The sequence below is a fragment of the Hydra viridissima genome, unplaced genomic scaffold, assembly GCF_058129835.1.
Source record: "Hydra viridissima isolate aposymbiotic clone 2 unplaced genomic scaffold, HvirCarnegie_v1 scaffold_9, whole genome shotgun sequence".
Lineage (NCBI taxonomy): Eukaryota > Metazoa > Cnidaria > Hydrozoa > Anthoathecata > Hydridae > Hydra > Hydra viridissima.
Window position 1 is genome coordinate 11,612,501 of NW_028324308.1, and position 22,865 is coordinate 11,635,365.

The following is a 22,865-nucleotide window of genomic DNA, read 5'->3' on the forward strand; positions in this document are numbered from 1 at the left end:
TCGCTGCACGCACTTGTCCATCGGTTGACGGTAAAAGTTTTTCAGTAATCCCTAGTTTCCATAATCCTCGAACCAAATTGGAGTCTTGGATTATCACTACATCGCCTTTATTTATAATATTGTTACTTTCACTTTTATTATAACTTTTATGAAATTCGCGGAGCTCTGTTAAATATTTATTTCGCCATCTATTCCTGAAATGTTCTAAAATAGAGTTTCTATATGCAACGCGCTTTTCTATGTCCATATTTACATAACTGTTTTTTATTAGTAATGTTTCTGAGCCTATTCTTTTTCCAAACACGAGATGATTAGGAGATAACGGTTCGTCTCCTGGTTCTTCATACGAAAACGTTAAGGGACGATTATTTGTAAAGACTTCGATTTCTGCAAGAATTGTGAGAACTTCTTCGTAAGATAATCTTGCAGTTTGAAATATTTTTCTGAGAATTCTCTTGATTGATCGTACCATTCGTTCAAAGAATCCTCCCCACCACGGAGCGGCTGCAACATTGAAGTGCCATAAAATGCCTTTTGATGATGCAAATTGTTGTGTTTCATCAGCTGTAAAACAAGATCCATTATCGCTAATAATTTCGTAGGGTGCGCCATATTTGCTAATGAGTCTTCGCAACCCTCGAATACACGCCAAAGCTGAACAATCAGGAACTAAATTTAAATGTATAAAACGTGTACTAGCACAAGAAGCTAAAAGTATCCAACACTTAAATATTTCTCCTTCGGAATATATATTTTTCACAATTAATGGTCCACAATAATCAACTCCTGTGTACTTAAAAACATAATCATCGTTTACTCTACTCAAAGGTAACGGAGGAACATTAGGATAACTATAAGTCCTGCCTTCGTACCTTCGACACAAAAAACATTTTTAAATTAATTTTTGAATTAAATTTCTAACTTTTGGAATCCAAAATTCCATTCTTAATTGGTTGAGCGTTTCTTTTACGCCGTTGTGCATAACACTTTCATGACAATGTAAAATAATTAATTCAGTGAAAAAACTTTCCTTTGGAAGAAATATTGGAAATTTAATATTGTAACTAATTGGAGCATTCCCCAATCGCCCCCTACATCTTATTATTCCTTCGCTATCAAAGAAAAATCCTAAATCATTTTTGAGTTGTTTATAATTATTAGAACTATATACGTTTTGTTGTATAAATTTAATCCAAATTATTTTGGCGTTTTTTTAATTCAAAAGAAGAAAGTAAAATATTGTCTTCCGTACTTGGGTTTTTTTTAAACAAAATACGAATTTTATAATGTAAGCTGTGACTCGTATTAAACGGGAATATGAATTAAATTTAGTTAAATCAATAAATTTTAAATCTATGAACGATTCATTAGTTATAAGTAATATTTTTGTTTCCTCTGGAGGGTTTATTAATTTATTTTGGTCAAAGGAAGGCCAAATATCTGGAGTATAAAGAAATTTGGGTCCATTAAACCATAACTGATTATTAGTTAAATTTTCAATACTTGCACCTCGTGATATAATATCCGCTGGATTACGATCTGTTTCGACGTAATCCCAAAAGGAAAAGTCAAATAAATCTCTAATTTTTTCAAGACGGCTTTGAACGAATGTTTCATATTTTTTATTAGAATTTTTTATCCAATGCAAGCAAATATAAATTTCATCAAACATTTAATTTTAGAAATAAAAATGATTGATGAAAGTTCCTTAACTACTTTTGACATAAGTGTTGCAAGCAGTAAGCAACCTTTTAATTCTAATCGAGGTATTGTACATTTACTAAGCGAGGCTATTCTAGATTTTGAAGTGACTAGAGAGGAACACTGTTCGTTCTTATTAAAAATACATCTCAAATATATGCAACACCCAAAGGCTTTTAAACTAGCATCACTAAAACCATACAGTTCAAATCGCGTGCAACTTGCACTCGATTTCGAAAAAAATCACATCTAGGCACACAAATCGACTGTACAGAACTTAAATCTTTATAAATATCTTGCCATATTTTTAATAAACCTTTATCAATTTTACAATCCCATCCTATTTTAGATATACAAATTTGTTGAAATAAAATTTTTAAACGCACAATTACTGGGCTGATTAGTCCCAAGGGATCGAAAAAACTTGCTGTAAAACTAAGCACGTCTCTTTTTGTTGGAAAAGGGACGGCAACTTTAAATAATTCAGAAAACGAAAAGATAAATGAATCTAGTTTCTTGTCCCAAGTTAAACCTAACACTTTAGTAATATTTTGACTCTGAAAATTCGTTTCATTCATTAACTTATCTAGCTCAACCGAATTAGATTCAAATTTTCTTAAATTAAAACCAGCTTCACCCAGCCGGGAACGACATTTTTCATAAAACTTAAAACATTCAATTACAGAATCAGAGCAAAAACTCAAATCGTCAACGTAAATAGAATTTAGGAATCGACTTACAAATATTGGATCGGAACTTAGAAAACGCTCCGCATGGCAAATTAAAGTTGCTGAAAGAAGAAAAGGAGAAGAAGTGACTCCAAATAAAACTCGACATAATCTATATGTTGCTAATTTATGATCTTTTAAACTTTTTATATCTAGATTATTAATGTTTTCATACTATAAAAATCGTATGAAATGGCGATGTTTCTCAGATATTAAAATGTTCAAAAAGGCTTTTTCAATATCTGCAATAAATGCTATCTTATTTACACGAAAACGTATCAAGACTCCATTTAGTAGACTTGTTAAAGAAGGACCTGAATGTAAACAATCATTTAGCGAGGGACCTGAGATTGTCGCACTCGCATCAAATACAATGCGCATCTTAGTTGTAACTTTATCTTCTCTTATAACTGGTCTATGAGGTAAATAATGAACAAGTCCGACCTTTGATTTATGACTTGAAACTTGCTCTTTTGTTCCATTTAATAGCTGTTTTTTTATAATATCATTGTATGAATCAAATAACTTTGCATCGTTTAAAAACTTTTTCTCTAATGATTTGAATCTCTTTAAACATAAATTATAATTATCACATAACAAAGGGTGATTCTCCTTAAAGGGTAGTTCTACAGTATACCTATTGTTTTCAAATTTAATGCTTTTGCGAAAATGTTCGACAACTAGATTGTCGCTAATATTATCTTCACTTTTATTCCAAATAGTTGAAAACTTATCTTTTAAAAACGTTTTATCGTTATGTAATTCTGCTTCGACTTTCAAAACGTGCAAAGACAGAACAGAACAATCTACTTTAATATTATTCTTAACCGTGATAAGACCACTGACTAAGTAACCTACCTTAGACTTTATTGCAATTGGGCCATCAAATCTTCTTACAATCTTATTTTCAATTATTGACCAATAGTTATCGGCACCTATTAAAATATCAACTTCTAAATGTCCATTATCTCTATGATAGTCTGCTAACTTTAAGCATTTTAAATGATTATAATTTTTACCAACGGTTTCTATATACTGGCCATTTAACGGAGAACAAATTTCTTTTACAAAACACATAATTTCAATATCAACCCCGTCGTTGCCTTGAACATAAACTTTAACCCTATCTAAAATTTCGTTTGTATTATTATTTCCGAAAGTTTTAATATTAATTTCTTTAGAATCTTTTGTTTTTAAATTTAATTTTTTACATAATGAAGGCGTAATGTAACTTAATTGGGAACAGTTATCAAAGAGAAGACGGCAATAATTAAGTCGGGAATTATTATTTTTGACTTTCACCCAGGCTGTCTGGAGTAAAACACGTTGATTAATTTTAGAAGAAATATCGGTAACAGCTGTTAAATGTCCTGTTTTAGAGTTATTATCAATTTTATTATTCTCTTTAAAAACAAGCCTCACCATATATCACAAATAGATATATGGTGAGGCTTGTCACACCTAAAGCATCGAAAATTTGATCTGCAATTTTTACTCAAGTGACTTTCGCGTAGGCAACGAAAGCAACATCTTTTGTCAATTAGAATATTTTTCCTGGCTAAAACATCAGTCACTAAATTACAATAATGAGATTTATGATTTTTTGAACAATAAACGCATGTAATTGAATTTGTTGAAAAATTTTGATTACGGAAGTTATTTTGCCTTAGATTCTGGTTAAACTTATTACTTAACCGATTATCTGTCCCGTTAGCGTATAAAGTATTTGCAGTAATGGGATTTCTAAAGTTTTCATGATTACTACGTGTATTTTCTCTGGCGCTTATTTCGTTTTTTAATATTTCTAACCCTCGTGGTAAAAATAATAACCCTATTCTAACCCTCGTGGTAAAAATAATAATAAATAATGATATTACCTTTGACCTCGACTTTATATATTAACTTAAATGACTTTGTGTACGATTTTACTTAATAAATGAATCTTATGAACCTCAGTTCTTTATAATATCTTAAATGATTTTCTATTATATTCTTGACTAAATTCCTGAAGTATCTTAAATAAATTTCTTAATTGATAATTATGAAATAAATGCTTCAAAACAACAATAAAATGGAACTATCACCTAAATAACTATAATAAGGAATAATAATTTGTAGTTAACGATCGACAAACGATCCAAAAAGTTGAAATTCAGTTTTAAATAAATCTAAACGTATATCTTAAAAAAAAAATTCTCATTAACAAATAACAAATTCACTTAGCTGATTAATTGATCACAACTCTTTCTTTATACCGCTCGTTCAATTTTGTCTTTTAGTCTCTACCGTGGACTTCAGATTTCTAAGTATTCTTCACGACTTTATATTCTTTCCGTATCTCTCCGTGGGCTCCATGTTGTTTTACGTAAGAGTGGTATTGTAAAACGAGTTCAATTTATTAATATCATAAGAATAATGTTATACAAATATGCGATAAACACAAAGAAGAGCTTGTATATCACAGCTAGTGATAGAAGAGTTGCTCGAGTCCGTAGTTATTATTTCAAGAGATCGAGGTGTCGAAGATCACGCTATCTATACATATTCCCAAAGGGAAAATAATTGTTTATAATATTAACCAATTCAAACACGATACGTTTTACGATTTGATTAGCGCAACAAAATTCGTATATCGGGGTTAACAAAAGATCAGTTTTTAAGGTGGCATTATAATAATGTAATTATTTTTACTACGCATTTATATTGTTGGAAAGGACTTTAAGTCTACTTTTCAAAAGTCATGTTAAATATTTTGAAAAACTTCACTGAAAATTCGGAATTTGACAATTTCTTCAAAAATTTAGACCAAAGTCACTAAATTAAAAAAAAAATTATCGAACATTATATCGCTCATTTTTTACAAATATTATCTCTAATGTATCTCTAGTCAAAAACCTAAAAGATCTCATCCGCCTTCTTTCGCCTTTTTTCGCCTTTTTTCGCCATATTGAATTTTACAATATAGTACCTATGTCAATGTTACTATTGTGAGGAAGGAGAATTAAAATAAAAACAACGATTGATAAAAGACGCACACAAGATGACTCGTCCACTCTTCATTAGATAAATGATAAAGCAAAAGAATTAAGTTGAAAACAGCAACTGCGAAAAGACGTACACACGGAGACTTATTCAACCTGTCATATCAATAAACGATAAAGCGACAAGAAGAAAAGTTAAAAACAGCGACCGGGAAAAGACTTATACACGATGATTCATCAATCTATCACGTAAGTAAATGATAAAACGGAAAGAAGGAAAGTTAAAAACAACTGAGAAAAGACGTAAACACGAAGACTCATCAACCTGCCATATAAGATATCGCAACCGAAAAACAATCAAAAACTATAAAAACTCAAAAAAAAAAAAGAAAAGAAAAGGAATAGAGATAGAGATTAGAGCAACTGATGAATACGGTCGTCTCTTTAGAAGGAGAGAGGAAGAAAGGAAGACGAAGTTTTTAAAGAGAAAGTTTTAAGAAAGTTTTAAGAAGATTTTTAAGAAGAAAAAACTTTGTGATAAGAAAAATACTTTGATGAACAAGCAGCTTTATGAGCAGTTTAATAAGCAGTTGAATAAAAGAAGAAAAGAAGGTTTTAATATTGACTAAAAGAAAATAACCAGAAGATTCAAATAAAAAAGAGATATTTGTAAAAAAAAAGAAGATATAAAAAAAGAGGAGTAATTGATACAAACAGTATTGAACACTGCAAGAAGCGCAAGAGAATATTATTTGTATTTTATAAACGTAATGAATATGAGTGCTAACCATTATACATTAATAAAAAATTTATTGAGCTTTATTTATAGAAGAATATACTGAGGACGGCAAATAAAACCTTAGCTCTTTAACGAATAAACCTTGCCCGCTCCTAACCATTCTGTCCCCAAACCTCGCCCTTTCCAAATCAAATAATTCCCACACCACTAACCTTGTTCCTAAACCTCCCCTTTACGCAACAAACGTAAACATTAAATAACTTAAATTATAAGTAAAAAAAAATGCCGCCCTCACACTATCCTGTATATGAAGCTATCTTTCAAATAATTAAAAATTCCACAATACATTGAAATTTAAATTTTTTAACCTGTTTTTAAATAAATTATCACTATATCAAGTCTAATTATGCAGCCAGTACCTATGTTGATGTTGAAAAAAACCTGCCCAGGTACCTGATAAAAACAATTGAATTTTTAACCTGTCTCATATAAAACGGGAGAAATTTATAACTTTCAACCATAATTGTTGTCGAATTTGAAAAATTTTTCAATGATTTTTCAAAGAAAGGGCATTATTGGTCTCTTCAACTTGAAAAGTACTGTTGCAGAAAATATTAAATTAGTAATGAAATTAATTCCCTCAAAAGTAAAAAAGACTATCTAACGACATTGCGATGTTTATATTGTGAGGGTGGCGTTTTCTTTTAACAATTTATTTATTTAATTTATTTTTTTGTTTAGTTAAGGTAAGGGTAAGGGGAAGTTTGGGTTAGAGTTTATTTAACTTTTCTTCTAACTCTTTATCACTTATTTATGTGAAGAGTTGGTGAATCATCTTGTGTATATTTTTTATTGATCGTCGTTTTTATTTTAGTTCTCCTTCCTCACAATATGGACCTTACTATCCGTATATGAGGGATTGTAACTTCAAAAAAGATATAGAGCTATCACTCAACTTGATGGAGAATTCTTGGATGAAGTATTTCATCAAAGAACAAACATCGATATCAGTGGAGATATCTACGTCTAAGTAGCATGGGCAACCAAAAGAAAGATTTTATATACTTACATAATGACAGCAAGAGACGGAATACCAAAAAAATGAATCACAAGTTATTAGAACCAAGAAAATTCAAAGAATTATTCTACAAACTGTCAAAAACATAACACAAATGCCAGCAGAAGAAGCTTTTGAAACTATTTTCAGCACGAATATTTCCAGAGACCAGCATGAAGCATTTCAGCAAGCGGATCCTCATTGTTTTCCAAGTTGAAGAACTGCTACCAAAACGATGGATGATTGCACACCACCTAAAGAAGACATCAAAGATGCTGAAACAAAAGTCAAAGTAAAATTGCAAGGGTTGATGGAACATTGCAGGTATGTGCGTATCTGCGATTTACGGCACCGATTTTAAAGTTAAAATCTGTGACCATTTTTTCACCGCGTGCTCAAGTTAGGTGTCGTAAGGATGGATTTTTCTCGTCTTTTTTTTAGAATTTTATATTGACTTAGATAATATTTTAAAAGTAGAGTGTTGTAAGTTTATTGCAATCTGTTTTTTTTTTGCAGTTACTAACGTTTTTAGTGATTTCATTGCTATTGAAAACTTCATTCCTGTTCTGGAAGTGAATTGACATTGAAGGGATGATGGGTTTTTTTTCTAACTTTTGAATCAATTTTCTATATCTATTTTCTATGTACCTGCCAAATTTTATTAAAAAATAATGACACGCTCATATTCTATTTTTGCACGCAGTAAAGGTACCAAATATTCTTCTGTTGGTGAGGCTGGGGGGGGGGGGGATTCAAGATTATGAACATTTTGTATATTTGACTTTTTTATTTATTAAAAAATTATTTTTTTAGAAAAATGAAACTTTATTTAAAATATTGGTGATTTTTTCATAGTATTCAAAACATGATTTACACACAAAAACACAAAAAAAACCATATTCTGTTATTAGTTGAATAAAAATATAATCGAGGCAAAGTAATGTGTTAAAAACTAAACAATGAAGTTCTATTATAAAACCACCGTAAGCCGAACGCTAATTTTTTTAAGTTGGTTGCAGTTTTCTTAAGCATTCCTTATAATGAATTTTTGTCACTTAAATGGGCATAACTTTTAGTAGAATCATTAGTTTTTTATGAAATTTTCACCATCGTTATACTGATTGAAAGCTCTTTACAATGATGTAAAATAATTAAATAGCTGAATAGTTTAAAAATTTTGCACACATACCTAAACATTGGCCTACTGTAATTATACGGCCTGATTTGTTGCATTTTCCGGAAAAAATTAAGAGGCCAGTTTTTTTACGGCAAATGTTTATTTTATTAAGATGGTCGAGGAAAACTTAAGATTATCATCATGTAATTACATTATGCTATACAATATTTTTCGCTAACTGATTCCCTGTTTCAGTATATTCCGATAACATATGAAATCAGGGCTGTGGAGTCGGAGTCGGAGTCGTGGAGTCGGAGTCGGAGTCAGAGCTCATTTTGGCTGGAGTCGGAGTCGGAGTCGGAGTCGGAGTCGGAAAAATTGTACCGACTCCGACTCCGGTTTAAAAAAAATCTCTCAAAGTTTCATAATTTTCATAAGGATTTTATAGATGTTACAAAACTATAAGTCCCAGGATGGTCTGAAAGCTGTAGGATATTCAGACACAATGTGAATTGTAGTTTGCAACAACTGGAGGACAAGGAGTTTGACATATTATTTTAAGGCCTTTAAAACAGTGATAAGCAATAGGGTATTTTGCTGCTTATTACTGAGAATCATATATCACCTCCCTTGCGCTCTCCTCTACCTTCCCTTAAACTATATAACTTCATGATCCCCTAACTCCCGACTTAAACTGTCTGGCACTGTGCTACATATTCTTAGTAGAAAGCTAGGCGTGCCACCACCAAGCACCAAAGAGTTGCTCCACAAACAGAAAGACTGTAAGTATTCAATTAACTTTGTTTCTCTGGTGAGAGAGAATATTAGAAAATTAGTGATTGAAGAAGCTGTTAAGGGGGTACCCCCCTCTGATTTTAAATCTAAGCATTTTTACAAAAAATGATTATTGGCAACATGCTTATATTAAATTAAGAATAATGTACTAACTCTTTTTTAAAAAAATCAATATTGTTACCATGGTAACCACTAAATACCCCTAAAATGACCAAAAAATGACTTTACGCCGGCCAAAATACAAAGAAATAGGTTCATTTCCACCTTTCCATATTGAACCATAATGTTGTTATAAGGTAGGGCTATGATGAGTGGAACAGATTTTTCATAACTTTTTCTCACCACCACAACAAGACGACCAAAGTTTAGGGTCAAATTTTTTATCATTTTATTGACCAAAAACTTTATTTTTTAAATTTAAATAAAATCCATTCCATTCATATCATAGAGTATGATATGGACAATGCTTCATGAAAATTTCATAAAAAAATATCATACCGTTCTCCAAATATATTGGCCGGGGTCCACAAATTGCTACTCTGAGAAAAACACGATTAAAGTAAAAACTTTAATTACAGTAATATTTTATTCATAAAATAGGTAAAAAAAAAATCCAAATTTTCAAAATCCACCAGGTACATACAAGTCACCATCTTTTTCAATTATTTTGTCATTTTTTTTCAACTTCTTGGCACGTAATATTTGCCGTCTTGACTTATTATCAGGGTTTATTCGATATTCAGCATTTCTTTTTCTTTCATTATTTAATGCTTTGCATCCTGCAATCATATGAAAGCCTGGTTCCATGTTCAGTTCTTTAAAAATATCAAGTGATGCTTTTGCTCCAATATTAAAGTGAGCAACAGCATCATATACACCAATTTTTAATTGGGTAAGCAAAACAAATGTTTGTTTTGGTATACGGTCCCAAATCATTCTGTTAAACGATTCATTAGCATTTTGTGTTTTGCCATGCAAACATTTTTGTAACTCACTGTCTTCACTTAACTCTTCAAATATATATCTCACTTTCATAATAACGTCCATTGGTAAACCTGGTCCTGGCTTATATGTTGTTGTTTTATTTATTTTATCAGCATTGTATTTGCACCAGCTGTCTGAACCAGTAGGGCAGTGTGGAAAATGTAAGCTATTATTTTTTGATGAAGCCACATGAAATAGCGATGCTAATACTCCTGCCTTCATTTCCTTTAGGTTACCTGCATTTCTTCTGATTGCAACTCCAACAAAATTTTGTAAGCGATCAATGGTCGCATCTGTAAGACGCCCTTTACCACCAAGGCCTTTTTCTCTTTTCTTTAAACTCCGCAGCCGTGTTCCAACTCTCTTTTGGTAATGTCCAACGCATTCCAGTTTTTCAATTTCTATATCAGGGTATGTATTTTTAACATTCATGTAACTTTTACTGTCTCCATCACCTAAATATTGAATATATCTTAACTGACGATTATCAATAGAACGCTGAAAAACACGTTTTGCTCCTTCTGGCTCCATACCACCAGCAGAACCTTGGTAATTATACTTACAAACATGGGAATTTCTCCATTGTGCATAAGCATTTGGATTAGACTTTTGAAGGCCTTGATTAATACTACAACCTTTGCAATATCTAGACATGACTTCAACATCTAACACTTTGCCACTAACAGTAGAGATAGCAGAAAAGACTCCATTCAGCGATGAATATCCTCGTTTTTGGCATGTACCATCACAAGATACACAAATATCAGTTGGTGCCAAAGATGTTTTTCGCAACTTATTTGCAGCATTTATCATTGTTTGTTCTGCTACAGTATTAACAGCTGTTGCAATTACTTTCAGTAATTTTTCAAAGTTGTTTTTGGTCATAGGCTTAGGTAAATTCATAAAAGTGCAAAACTTTTTTATGCCTGCATATCCATGGCCCAATAGTCGCATGCAATATATTATTCGCTTATTAATGTCAAATCCTTTTTTATTATTATCGTTAATAGAGGTGTAGAACTGATGAAGATAGTTGCAATCTTTTTTTTGACACTTAAGATATAACAAGGAAGATAAACCATGTCGTTTATTATATCTCTCACCTAATGAGAGTGTGGGACTACCACATTCTGGACACAGAAAAGAACTAAAAACAAAAACTAAAACAGCAACATCAATGATACGATAACCAGATATACAAGGTTTCAAAATAAGTGTATCTTCTAAGTCTTCAACTTTTCGAGACGAAGCTGACAAATTAAGTGAGTTTTCATTATTTTGTTCCAAAACAAAAGTGCTGTTAGCATCATTTAGATTAATAGTTGGCAACTCAATACTAACATTATCAGAAGTACTATCAATTTTTACTGATTTGTCAAGATTTCCCATAAATCCTTTCCTTTTACGATGAGTTTGTGTACGTTGCTTCACTCGACAATTTTTTTCCCATTTTCATTAATAGAACTAAGCTGATAAAATAACACTATAACTGATTTAAATTGCCATACTTGAAGTAGCAACCTTTACAAAAATTCTAGAAAAATTCATAAAGAAGCTGTTCAAGCTTGTACATGACAATTTTAACCCACATTTGGGTTTAATTAAGGTAAAATGTAGGGTGTATAAAGGTAAACAAGTGCGTTGCTATGGCGTTGCTAGGGATATCACGTTGAGATAGTTTATTTAAATAGACAAATTAAGATAGTTATAGGTTAAAGTGTTACTTTTAAAACAATTTTTATAATCATACACAGGTAAAAGTAGTTAAAAACAATTTTTTTTTTTTTTTGAAAATTTTGAAATTTTAAGGGGGGATAGCCCCTTAAACAAAAACAAGAACTTAATAAATGTCTCAAGGGACGCTTTGTGTTTCTTAACAGAGTGAACTATTTTGCAATCAAAGTTTAATTCTTTTTTGAAAAAAATGAAGCAGTTACCAAGACATTGGCAGTAAAAGACGCCAAAACTAATCACACCAGCGAATTTCTCCAGGTCTTGGTAGAAAAGATTCTTAAAGAATATGAATTTAAAGAAGAACAAGTTCTTTCATGTTTGAAATATTGTCCAACTGACAATATTTCAAACATGATTTTGACAAATTCATAATGTTATTAGCGACTGCATAAGAGTTTATTGCATAACAAGAGTTCAGAAAAGTTGTTTGTTCAGAAATTGTTTTCTTATAAATATTGTTTAAAGCACTAAGTGGTTGGATTATTTGTATCATAGTGATGAAATAGCCAATGTTAACATTTTGCTACAGTTATTTGTTGTTACAAACAAATAACTGTAGTAAAACAAACAACTATTTGTTGTTACAAATTGGTTACTTATAAAGGAGTCGGAGTCGGGAGTCGGAGTCGGTCCATGATAAAATTAAGGAGTCGGAGTCGGAGTCGGAACAGCAGCTTACCGACTCCACAGCCCTGTATGAAATACTGAAATAGGCTTTCAAATAGCTATGTATCAAGATGCTACTAAATTAAACTTACATATTGCAAAGACTACTTACAACTCTTATGAGGAAATAAAAACAAAGGTTTGTAATTTTATATGTATTAAGGATTTGAGAAAAAATCTTATTAGCACTAGCTATCAGTTCTTTGTCTTTTTTTAAACTCTTTTACTTGATCTTTTCTTACAGAATCTGTAGTTTCTTTTTGTAAATTATTATAAAAAATATTAATGACAATTCGAGATCCATATTTAATTCCCCATTCTTGGTGTTTCTCGCATGTAAAATCAACACTGCTATAATAAATCTTAAAAATTTGTTCTGCAAAACTTTTAGTTGATAAAGAATAACTGCAATGTTTGATTAGAATAGGAGAGATAATATCTAGAATACTAAAAAGATGACAAATAAAATCAGACAAGGATTGGCTTGGACATATAAGTCCACCTCTGGATAATATTTTCAAATATTCGCTATTAAGAACATCTTGGTCTGTAGAAACCATTTTTTGACCACAAGATAGACATTTAAATCTTTTTTTCAATTTTTTAGCAATGTAGCCTGCTATAGTAACAGCCACTTCCATGCTATCTTCAGAAAGCTGACACTCTAATATCTCTGAAGACAACAATGCAATATCTTGCATAATGTTTTCTAAAGTAGAGTATTCAAATGTTTGATAAATATTTTCATCCCAGAAATTAATATCTTCCTTTAGAAGACTTCTTACTGCCAAAATTTTTTCACTGTTGCAAACTTCTAAAAGACTTACAAGAAATCGACCACCGCTCATTTGTCTATACTTACTAAAGCGTAGCTCCAAAGGATCACTTTGTAACCTGGAAGTAAGAACAAATGTGTAGCTTTCTTCAAGCAAATCATCAATAAGAGATGCAGTTGCACGTAATGTTGTGATAAGAGCATGAGAAGTTTGTTTGGTTAAAGTAAAATATTCACATGTTGACCAAATTTCAATCCAATTTGCAATTTCTCTATAAAATGTGGGTTTTTTATCTCCTTTTACAGCAGCATTGCCGAGCTGATTGGATGTATTAAACATCTGCTTTGAATTAAGTGTGATAAATAACTTATGAAACAATGACAAAAATTGTGCTGCATCATTTCTTTCAGGAAAATAACTTAGTATCGCAGCTGTAGTTGTTTCATCAAGAATTGCTAATGCAAGGTTAACATCTTGTTTATTGTTTCCAGGATGAGTGACCTGATAATTGATTTTCCTCGCTTTTTTCAAGTTTCCATTTAATAATTGGTCTTTTTCATAAACTTTATGAAATAAATCCCAAGTAATAAAACCAGCTGGAACTTCAACTTTGTCTCTGAAGAAATCAAACGAAAAAGAAGGAAAAACAAATTTTTTCCCATTCAACAAGTTATTCCTAACATTTTTTATTAAATGGATTATATCATATAATATATATGTTTTTAAAACTCCATTATAAGCTGGATGATAAATAAATAGTTTTCCATCTCCAGTATAAGATTTATGTAACTCTGAAAATGCATTAACGTTGGTAGAATGATTATCTGTAACAATAGCTCTTACTTTAAAACCTGATTGGTGCAATGAGGTAATGCAATTTCTTTTTTCAACCATGGTCCTGTTGTGCAAACTTCAGGTGATGATCTCACAACATAAGGAATAGCTTTTTGAAGCCCTACAATCATAAAAACAACAACACCTTTATAAAGATTACTTTCTGAATCTTCACCAATATATTTCCCACTTTGATATTGGGCTGCTTTCTGCAGATACATTTCATCCACAAGAAGCACACAATCAATTGATACACAATCTTTTTGTAACAAAACTGTTATAGCTTTATACGCATTTATATCACCACTTTGGATTTTTCTAAGTAAACTAAAAGATGGTAAAGGTAGTTGTTCTAACAATAACTTATAAGACTGTGCTGAAGTGTGACGTAAAATTAGTGCATAGCGTATAATGGATGCAGAATATGGAGGTCTGCCTTGAGGAGAATAGTATCTAATTTCATTTAGCTCTGTCAAAATTGAATTCATATCATTGGCTTTATTTCTAATATAGACAGGAAAATTTTCTAACATACTACAGCTTGTTAATTTGCAATTATGACCACTACGAAACCATTCAGGTAAAGAAATATGATAGCCTTTATATGACAATGAAACATAAAGATCTTTATTTACAGTTATTGACTCAAAAACAATTGGTATGCCTGATTTTTCATCAAAACATAGTTTATAATAAACAACACTATCATGCATTTTTTTAAATGTAAAGCCTGGTGGAGAATGTTGTTCTGTCAAAGAATCAAGATTAATTATTTTATCAACACTTTGAAAATCTTCAAACTCATCTTTTCCTAAATATCTCAAAGTTGGTTTTTTTCGGGGCAACTTTGGAACCCTTAGAGTTGATGATCCACTTATTTCATCAGTTTGAATAGTTGGAACTGGAAGAAGATTCCATTTTAAGGTGCATCTTTTTCCATAATTAATAAATTTGCCATCAAAATGATGAACACAAATAGCTGAATATTTTGATGGAACCCAATCTTTTCTATTAACAAAGTATATCCATCATTTTCGCAAATCAGATTCTTCAGGAAAATGAAATGTTGACTTTTTCGGACCATTAGAGTAACCAGTTTTGCAGTTTGTAACAACACATTTATTAACCATTTTATTACTAAAACGAATCAAAAAAGTGTAACAGTTATTTTTAAATATAAAGTTCACTTACATTTATTATTGGAATTATCTCCACTTAAAAAAGCAGTTCGACTATATACAGTAATAATAATAGACTGTCTGTGTGTCTATTTCATTATTCCACTCTCTAATGGAATATAATGAAACAGGCAATCAGTCAGAATACATTCACATATTAATCAGTTCAGAATACATTACATATTAAATGACTATAAAAGCATAAACCGATGCATGCAAACAAATATTTATATAGTAATTGTTAAAATATTATAATTCAATATTTTATTCAACACCTTTGTATAATATTTACTGGTAAATATATTGTTATTGTTGTTGTTGTTAATAAAACCTTTCATTCATAGTTTAAAATTTAGGTTAGCAGATAAAAGTATCGCTCAAAAGGCGATCAAAGTCCACTTGCTAATTATACTTATTTATGCGGAAATTATTCATGCAAATTTATACAAATTATGCTAAGTTTAAGTGCTTTAATTGAGACACATGCTTTTGTATGAAATATCCGCGAAAGAACGAAAGAAATCTGCTAAGCATTTTAATTTTTTTTTTCAAACTTGTTTTTGCATTGTGTATATATTGTTCTAGTGATTTTTGTGTCGAATTTTCCACTTATCTGTGTTAAAACTTTTTATATTATTGGGATTTTTAAATATTTGGATTAATCAGTGTTTTTTTTAATCCTCTAATTGGCTTAAATTGTTTTTGTTGGCTTGCTTTATTTACTTTATAAGGTTCGATTTGATTCAGTAGACAATAAACTTTGGAAAACAATAAAAATGTCAATACGGTAAGTAATTCTATAATAACAGCATGTTTTTTTTTTTTGTTTTTTTTTTAAATATTTAAGTGCGAATGTAAAATATATTACTAGATTCTACAGGACAACCACACATTCTGTAAAACCTGTATATATTCTTTTATTTTGAAATTGATGAAATAAAAAGGTATGTTCTTCTAAACCAGAGCATCCTGTAAAAGATAGCCTAAATTCACTTCATTACTGATGTTTAAAATAAAATTTCCAGGAGAAAAGATGCAAAATACTATGTACTGTAGTTATTTAAGTAAATTGGTAAAAAAAGTTGTCTTTATCATTCTGTAATTTTTTATTAGCTCTGGTAGTTCAAATTTGTCAGATTATGAAGATTCATCAGATAAAGAAACAGAAAATATTTCAACTTTGACAGGTTTTAATCTCTTTTTTATTTCTTTAACATAATTGATTAATATTCTAATGAAATTTTATTCTGTTACAAGCTGTTATGTAAAATTTTATTTCAATGAGTCTAAAATTTCAGAGGACAATAAGCCCTTCATTTGCAACTCAGTTGAGGAGGCTACACGATTTCTCCGTAATTATAAAATCCATAATACTGTTCGGTTTGCTGCCCTTTCAACCCCAAAGAACTTTGGAAATACAGGTAAAATATATATATTTTGCACTACATTCAATATTAAGGAAAACAGTTCAGAATTATTATTTAGCTTATAATAATATTTCAAAGCCAGCATCAATCAAAGAAACCTAAATTTACTTGTTTTATGAAGCTTTGTTCAACTGAGTGTCCATAGATAGTTTTCAATTTGTCACTTAGTTTACTTAATGCTACTGCATTTATCCTTTTGTTGATAATTTTAAACAGGCTTAATAAACTTGATATAGTTTAATTTATATATTATTGTATCATAGTTTATAATTAAGATATTGTATAACTTTGGCTCTTCATCATCAGCTCACTCTAATTAACTTTAGACATGCATGCAAACACACACAAAGTAAATTTCATAACATCATTAGTAGTCCTTTTGAACTAGGTATGAATATGTAAAAAGCATATTTTTAGCTTAATGTTTGCGTTAGTGTAAACATTCTTGTTCCTTTTTTTGAATTTTCTAATACTATGTTCAAGAACTTTTTTATTATTAGTAAAACTTTAAATATCTTTCTTTTTTAGCTATACTGATGCCAACTTCAAAATGGATGCACGTTACCGAAGATATGGGCGTTGGGTGCCGAATTATTTGTACAACCGTCCTCATAGTTTAGTGAAGCATTGCTTGATCAAAAAAGATATAGCTGATAACATGGATTTGTCTGGAGTCATCATGATCAAAGATGGGGTCTTCGCTGTATCTAGTTGTACCAAGACAGCTATTAAGTATTTTGCATCTTTTGGTGATGATTTTACAATGCCAAAATGTACCTGTCAAGATTGGATGTCAACAGCCTACCCATGCAAGCACTTTTTTTTAGTATTCAGAAAGTACCCTGCTTGGTCATGGAGTGCGCTTTCATCACTGTATCTAAATTCACCATACTTGAACTTAGATGCAGATGATTATGAAGTATCGCATGAAAAAACACCTTATATACAGCCAGAAGGTACAAGTCACCATAAAATAGGAGAGACTGTTACTGAAAATTGGAGTCAGAAATCTAAAAATATTACAAGTGTTTGCTCTGGAGTGAATGTTAGGGAAATGCTCACAACCATCCAAAACCTATCATTTGAGTTTAAAGAAAATTCAGAAGAAATTGTTCTCATGCACAATACACTTGCTAGCCTAATAGATAAACTTAACCAAGCAAGAACTAGAGAATCTGGAATTCCAATTCCTCCAGTACAGGTCAAGTTGGCTGGTACATCAAACAAGCACATTCCAATTCCTGTTCATAAATCAAGAAAACTTTTAAGTGATCGTGTTGGTTCTCATAAAGATAAAGTAACAGCTGCTTCTAAAATATTTCTGATGGAAAAAAGTGATGTAACAGAGTCAATTGAGGTGAACATTGTTGAACCTGTTAATGGGAAAGATATGTTTATTGAAGAGTTGATAGTTGCTGCTGATGTTAATGACGAATTCCCTATAGAAAGATATCATTTATCACCTAACTGTAATCTCTCTTCAGATGATTTGCTAGATATTTCGGCAAAACACATGTTGTCTGACACTGTTATCCACACCATGCAAAAGATGATCAAGGGTGTATGTGGTCTCCAAGATCCTGTTCTTGGACAGAACCTTTTATTTGATATACAAAAAGCATCTTTTGTCCAGGTGTTACACGATGGTGATGCCCACTGGTTGACAATTAGTACTTTTGGATGTTCTGTTGGTGAGGTTTTCCTTTTAGACAGTATGTTTCGCGGCAAAGTGAAAAAACATGTTATTCGGCAAATTTGTGCTATAATGCTTTGCACTGAGGATATTTTGACTGTCCGTGTTGTACCAGTGCAGCAACAAACAAATAGCGTTGACTGTGGCTTGTATGCATTAGCTTTCTTAAAACATATCGCTGATACTGGCTCAAATCCAAGTTATGTTGCTCTTGACGATTCTCAAATGAGGAATCATTTGCTGCAATGTGTGAAGAGAAATCAGTTTAATGCGTTTCCAAAGTCCGAAACAGCTTTACGGTTCTGCAAGGAAAAAGACTTCCAGTTTTCCCTTTATTGCATTTGTAGACAAGTGTGGCTAGCCTCGGATAAATGTATTAAGGAAAGGTAAATATGGAGCAAATATTTTGATTGTTTATTTACGCATCAAACAATAGTGTGCTTATGAGTGAAAATATTTCTTTGTCTGAAGCGGGAGTTGAAAAATCTTAAATATCCTTGTGTTACACTGAGGGTTATATTTAGGCATATGGTACAGTGCGGAAAATGTGAAAATTGGTATCATCGCGCTTGTGAACGCATCCCGGAATATGTTTTGGAAGACGAAAGTGCAGAATGGTCATGCTTCAAATGCAGCTCTATAACATAAACAATTTTTTTGTACTGATGTATTAAATTGGCGTTTATTTAGCCAGGCTAAGTGTTTGTTTTTTTTTTTACTAATATTTTTGGGTTTAACTTTTTTTTTAATTACAAAATATGTTGAGTTTTTGGAGAGGTATTCCTGCTACTCTTTTTTGATATGATATACAGCAAGGATAAAATACTTCCAAATCCAACTTTTTCAGTTTTGCTATGAAGAATTCTAGTTTTTAAGTAACATTTTTATTTAACAGATTTATTCTAACGTATATTATCTTATAATATTTTCATTTGTAAACAAACGTATTATAATGTACATTAAAGTTATGTTTCTAGGGTGAAATTTACAATTCTTTGTAGTGTTTAAATTACAAGTAGTAAAGATAAGGTTTAAGAAATAAATTAGCAGCGGTACAAATTACTTACAAAATACTTAGATCATTCTTCAAAAGAAGTATTTCATTTCGCTTATAGTCACGTAACGTTAAAATCAAAATTTTGACGATCGATGGCTCATTTTTGTAATATTTCTTTTGACGATCGATGACTAACTTTTATAATATTTTATTATTAATTCAAAAACAAATTGCACTTAGCAGAAACGCACTAAGTAAAAGCAAGTAAATGTCATTTATCGTTGTATTGTCATTTAAGTTGCATTAAAATTTCATATGAAAAATCTTCACTATCTCGATCTGTAAATACGGTTTTAGCAGTCGCGAAATTCATTTCGTCATGGTACGGTCCAAATGGGACAGCATTTCTTTAGCAAACATTCTTGGTATGTATAACAGCTTATCATTTATCTCTTTCTTTAGATCCGAGATAGGTGTAAATTGAGACGTCAGCTTTCTTCCATTTATTTGTTTTGATTCTTTTAGTCTCATCATCTTAATGTAATGCTGTCTGAAAAAGTAAAAAAAACTGTTAGACAACGAACAGAATTTCTCTTTAAAATAGGTTAAAAAAATTTCAAAAATGTCTGACTGCAACATAAGTCAATTAAATAGACAAGAAAAACTAAAAAGTATAATTGGTACTCTTTCCACTGCACTACAATTTGAATGAACTGAATCAGAATATTAGACATAATTCCATCACTAATACGGTGATTTTGGAAACTTGTCAAACAGAGAACAGTAATTTTCTAAGTCACAGGCTGCAACAAATCTTTAACTTTATTTAGACAGTTACTTCTTGCTGTAATCTGCCAAAAACTGCATTAAAAAGAGTAGAACTGATTTAACACTTCACAATCAGTAATGCAATTGAAAACAAAAAAGCAAAGGAAAATGTTGCTTGTTAATGGCATTACAAATTAATTACTTAATCATGCAAATATTCAGACTTGACATACTAGTTCTTTTTTTTTCCTACAAGATTCTAATCACTTAAAACTTATTAAGAAGCTCTGATTTTTGAAGCTATTTGGGAACATTTATTACAGCACAACAAGAAAAGTGAAAGCTTTCCAATAAAAAAAAAACTATTCAATTGCAAAATGGTGTAGTAATGGTTGCAGCAAAATTTATGCACATTTAGCAAGAAAGTGTAAAGTAAGTTTTGTTTTTTAGGAAATATCCAGCTATATTCACTTTTTTCCTCAAATTTGTATAACAAAATAGATTATAGATGATAGGCCAAACATATAAAATCTTTTCAAATTTGTTATGTGTAGCCACCCTGCAGTTTCATTAGATTTTGTTTTTACTTAATTCCTAATATGGTTTTCCAGTCATTGAACAAGTTTTTACAAGCATTTATTATCATTTAAAGAAATTATTAATCCATAACTAACTAAAAAATATATGTGGGAGTAAACTGACCATTCAAACTAGCAAGGCAAGCGATTTCATTAGACATTTTAAATGTGAATGCTTAAAGGTTTTAACGTAAAGTTTTTTTTTTAATTTTATATCAAATATTATAATGGAGAGTGACTAAATATTAACTTTTTTAAATCACTAATAAGTCTCTAAAAATTATATTTTTTATTAAGTTTGTTTGTTAACAGTTTAAAATATGTTTTCCCTGTGAATATATACCTTTTATATATACTTTTCAAATCCAACATTCTTTTGGGTTAAATGGGCAGTAAATTTAACAGTACTGTGGATACTGAAAGAACTGATTACTTTAGAGATGTAAATATAAATCTAATATTTAAATTTAAGTGAGATAAAATGAATTATGCAAGTCAAAATAAATGAAAACTTACTTAAAACAATAACAAATCACAAGGAATAAGAGAAAGAGAATAAAACCTTTCAACATTGAACCTTCTGCTTCTTTAACTGATATATCTGATACCTTTATCTGACATCTGATTAGAGTTGATAGAATAATTTGAAAATGGGTTAACACATTTGTGTATATATTTACAGCACATAGTACTTTACTAGATAATAAACATGAAGTGAAATTTCGTTTAAATTATCTAGCTCATTGCGATTAAAAGGAAAAATACACATTTTCTTCTACTTTACACAGGATGTATGGCTGCCTCGTACTGTTTTGGAATTGCACATTAATATGTTAGCACTTAAAAAAAAATTGTTTCTTAAAATAGAAAAACAATCTGCTTTGCCATTTTTAAATGTTTTCAAATTATTCTACACGTTTTTTTTATTATCGGAATAATTTTCGCATCAATTATATTAAATTAGCAAGTGGACTTTGATCGCCTTTTGAGCGATACTTTTATCTGCTAACCTAAAATTTAAAATAAGCCGTAAAAAAACTGGCCTCTTAATTTTTTCCGGAAAATGCAACAAATCAGGCCGTGTAATTACAGTAGGCCATGATGGAACTCATTGCAAAACGTATTATTGTGATAAAAAGACCAGAAATTAAGGAACACTTGGATGATAAAAAAAAAAAGAGTTTGAAATTTATTGTTGATTAGCAGTTGAGGATTAGATGGAAGTTCCAGTCAATCACAGTACAATCAGAAGTTTTCACAAAGTAGCAAACAGGATTCCGACTTATTGGCTACAGCAACAACACTGCTACAGTTAGCAGCATACGATAACAGCAGTAATTATTTCTGGACAAATTTAAGGCCTAAAAGTTTTAGGTTTTGCAGACCAATCATTTTGGAGTTTATTAAAGAATGTGAAGTCATTCTTCAAAAGAAATAAAAAGGTAACGTTGAAAAGAAAAAAAAATCCTGAGTAACTAAAGTAATTAAAAGTTTTTACTTTTTGCTGAGAAAATGTTAACATTTATGCTTTCAAAAATTATCGAAAACTCGCTGACTTAACAAACTTTTGATTTTTGTCCGCGTAGTTGTATGGGACTTTCCCACTGTGCGACATAACTAATGCCTTTGATGAAGTTGGGAAACTCTTGCGATGGTGTACAAATAATTAAACTACAGACGGTTTCTGTTCCTCGTTCTTTTTTATTGTGTCATTGTAATTCTCAATTGGACTGATTCCTCTTTCAGATATATCATTTACAACTGTCAAATGTGCAGCCAGTTCTTAAAATCTCTTTAAGACTGGATCAGATGTCCACTATCCTGGTGATTTCTTAAGAAATGTCTTAGACTGCTGTGCATTTTTCTATGAGGAAATCAAAGAAAGATGATATTTTTGTCACCAGATCCTCCAATTTCAACTGCTTAGATTTACTTACCAACTTTATTCGCCGGAGGGTGTTTGCCAATGCTGGTTAATGTAGATTTTGTACCATCTTTTCTTTATTTGATATTGACATTGTTTATCTAAAAGGGCCTTGCCCACCAAATGTTTAGGAAGAAGACAAGAGGTACTTTTTTGTTCTGTGGTTACATAATATATAATCTCGAAGT

At 30.8% G+C, this 22,865-nt stretch overlaps 3 protein-coding genes and 1 long non-coding RNA gene across 6 annotated transcripts; 1 reads left to right on the forward strand and 3 right to left on the reverse strand.

The window, feature by feature from the left end:
- Positions 1-1,877: 1,877 nt before the first annotated feature.
- LOC149884044 (uncharacterized) lies at positions 1,878-3,506 on the reverse strand. The gene is made up of 2 exons (XM_090098676.1): positions 2,744-3,506; positions 1,878-2,581 (listed from the first exon to the last, which is right to left on the reverse strand). The coding sequence occupies exons 1-2, from the start codon at positions 3,504-3,506 to the stop codon at positions 1,878-1,880; spliced, it is 1,467 nt and encodes a 488-aa protein (XP_089954802.1).
- A 6,179-nt stretch (positions 3,507-9,685) lies between these two features.
- Positions 9,686-11,882, reverse strand: LOC145180699 (uncharacterized). The gene has a single exon (XM_080055632.2). The coding sequence runs from the start codon at positions 11,489-11,491 to the stop codon at positions 9,740-9,742; it is 1,752 nt and encodes a 583-aa protein (XP_079911758.2). The 5' UTR covers positions 11,492-11,882; the 3' UTR covers positions 9,686-9,739.
- A 3,772-nt stretch (positions 11,883-15,654) lies between these two features.
- LOC145195178 (uncharacterized) lies at positions 15,655-20,554 on the forward strand. Of its 3 annotated transcripts, none has more exons than XM_090097295.1 (4): positions 15,655-16,077; positions 16,404-16,477; positions 16,589-16,711; positions 17,246-17,485. In XM_090097295.1, the coding sequence occupies exons 1-4, from the start codon at positions 16,067-16,069 to the stop codon at positions 17,335-17,337; spliced, it is 300 nt and encodes a 99-aa protein (XP_089953421.1). In that variant the 5' UTR covers positions 15,655-16,066; the 3' UTR covers positions 17,338-17,485. The 3 variants fall into 3 exon arrangements, with proteins under 3 accessions (XP_089953421.1, XP_089953419.1, XP_089953420.1); XM_090097293.1 differs by lacking the exon at positions 15,655-16,077 and adding an exon at positions 18,935-20,554 and having other exon boundaries at positions 17,246-18,796; XM_090097294.1 differs by lacking the exons at positions 15,655-16,077; positions 16,404-16,477 and adding exons at positions 17,044-17,105; positions 18,935-20,554 and having other exon boundaries at positions 17,246-18,796.
- LOC145182483 (uncharacterized) lies at positions 19,614-21,654 on the reverse strand. The gene is made up of 2 exons (XR_016455487.1): positions 21,316-21,654; positions 19,614-19,957 (listed from the first exon to the last, which is right to left on the reverse strand). It is a non-coding gene; the product is annotated as an uncharacterized LOC145182483 (long non-coding RNA).
- Positions 21,655-22,865: the final 1,211 nt, after the last annotated feature.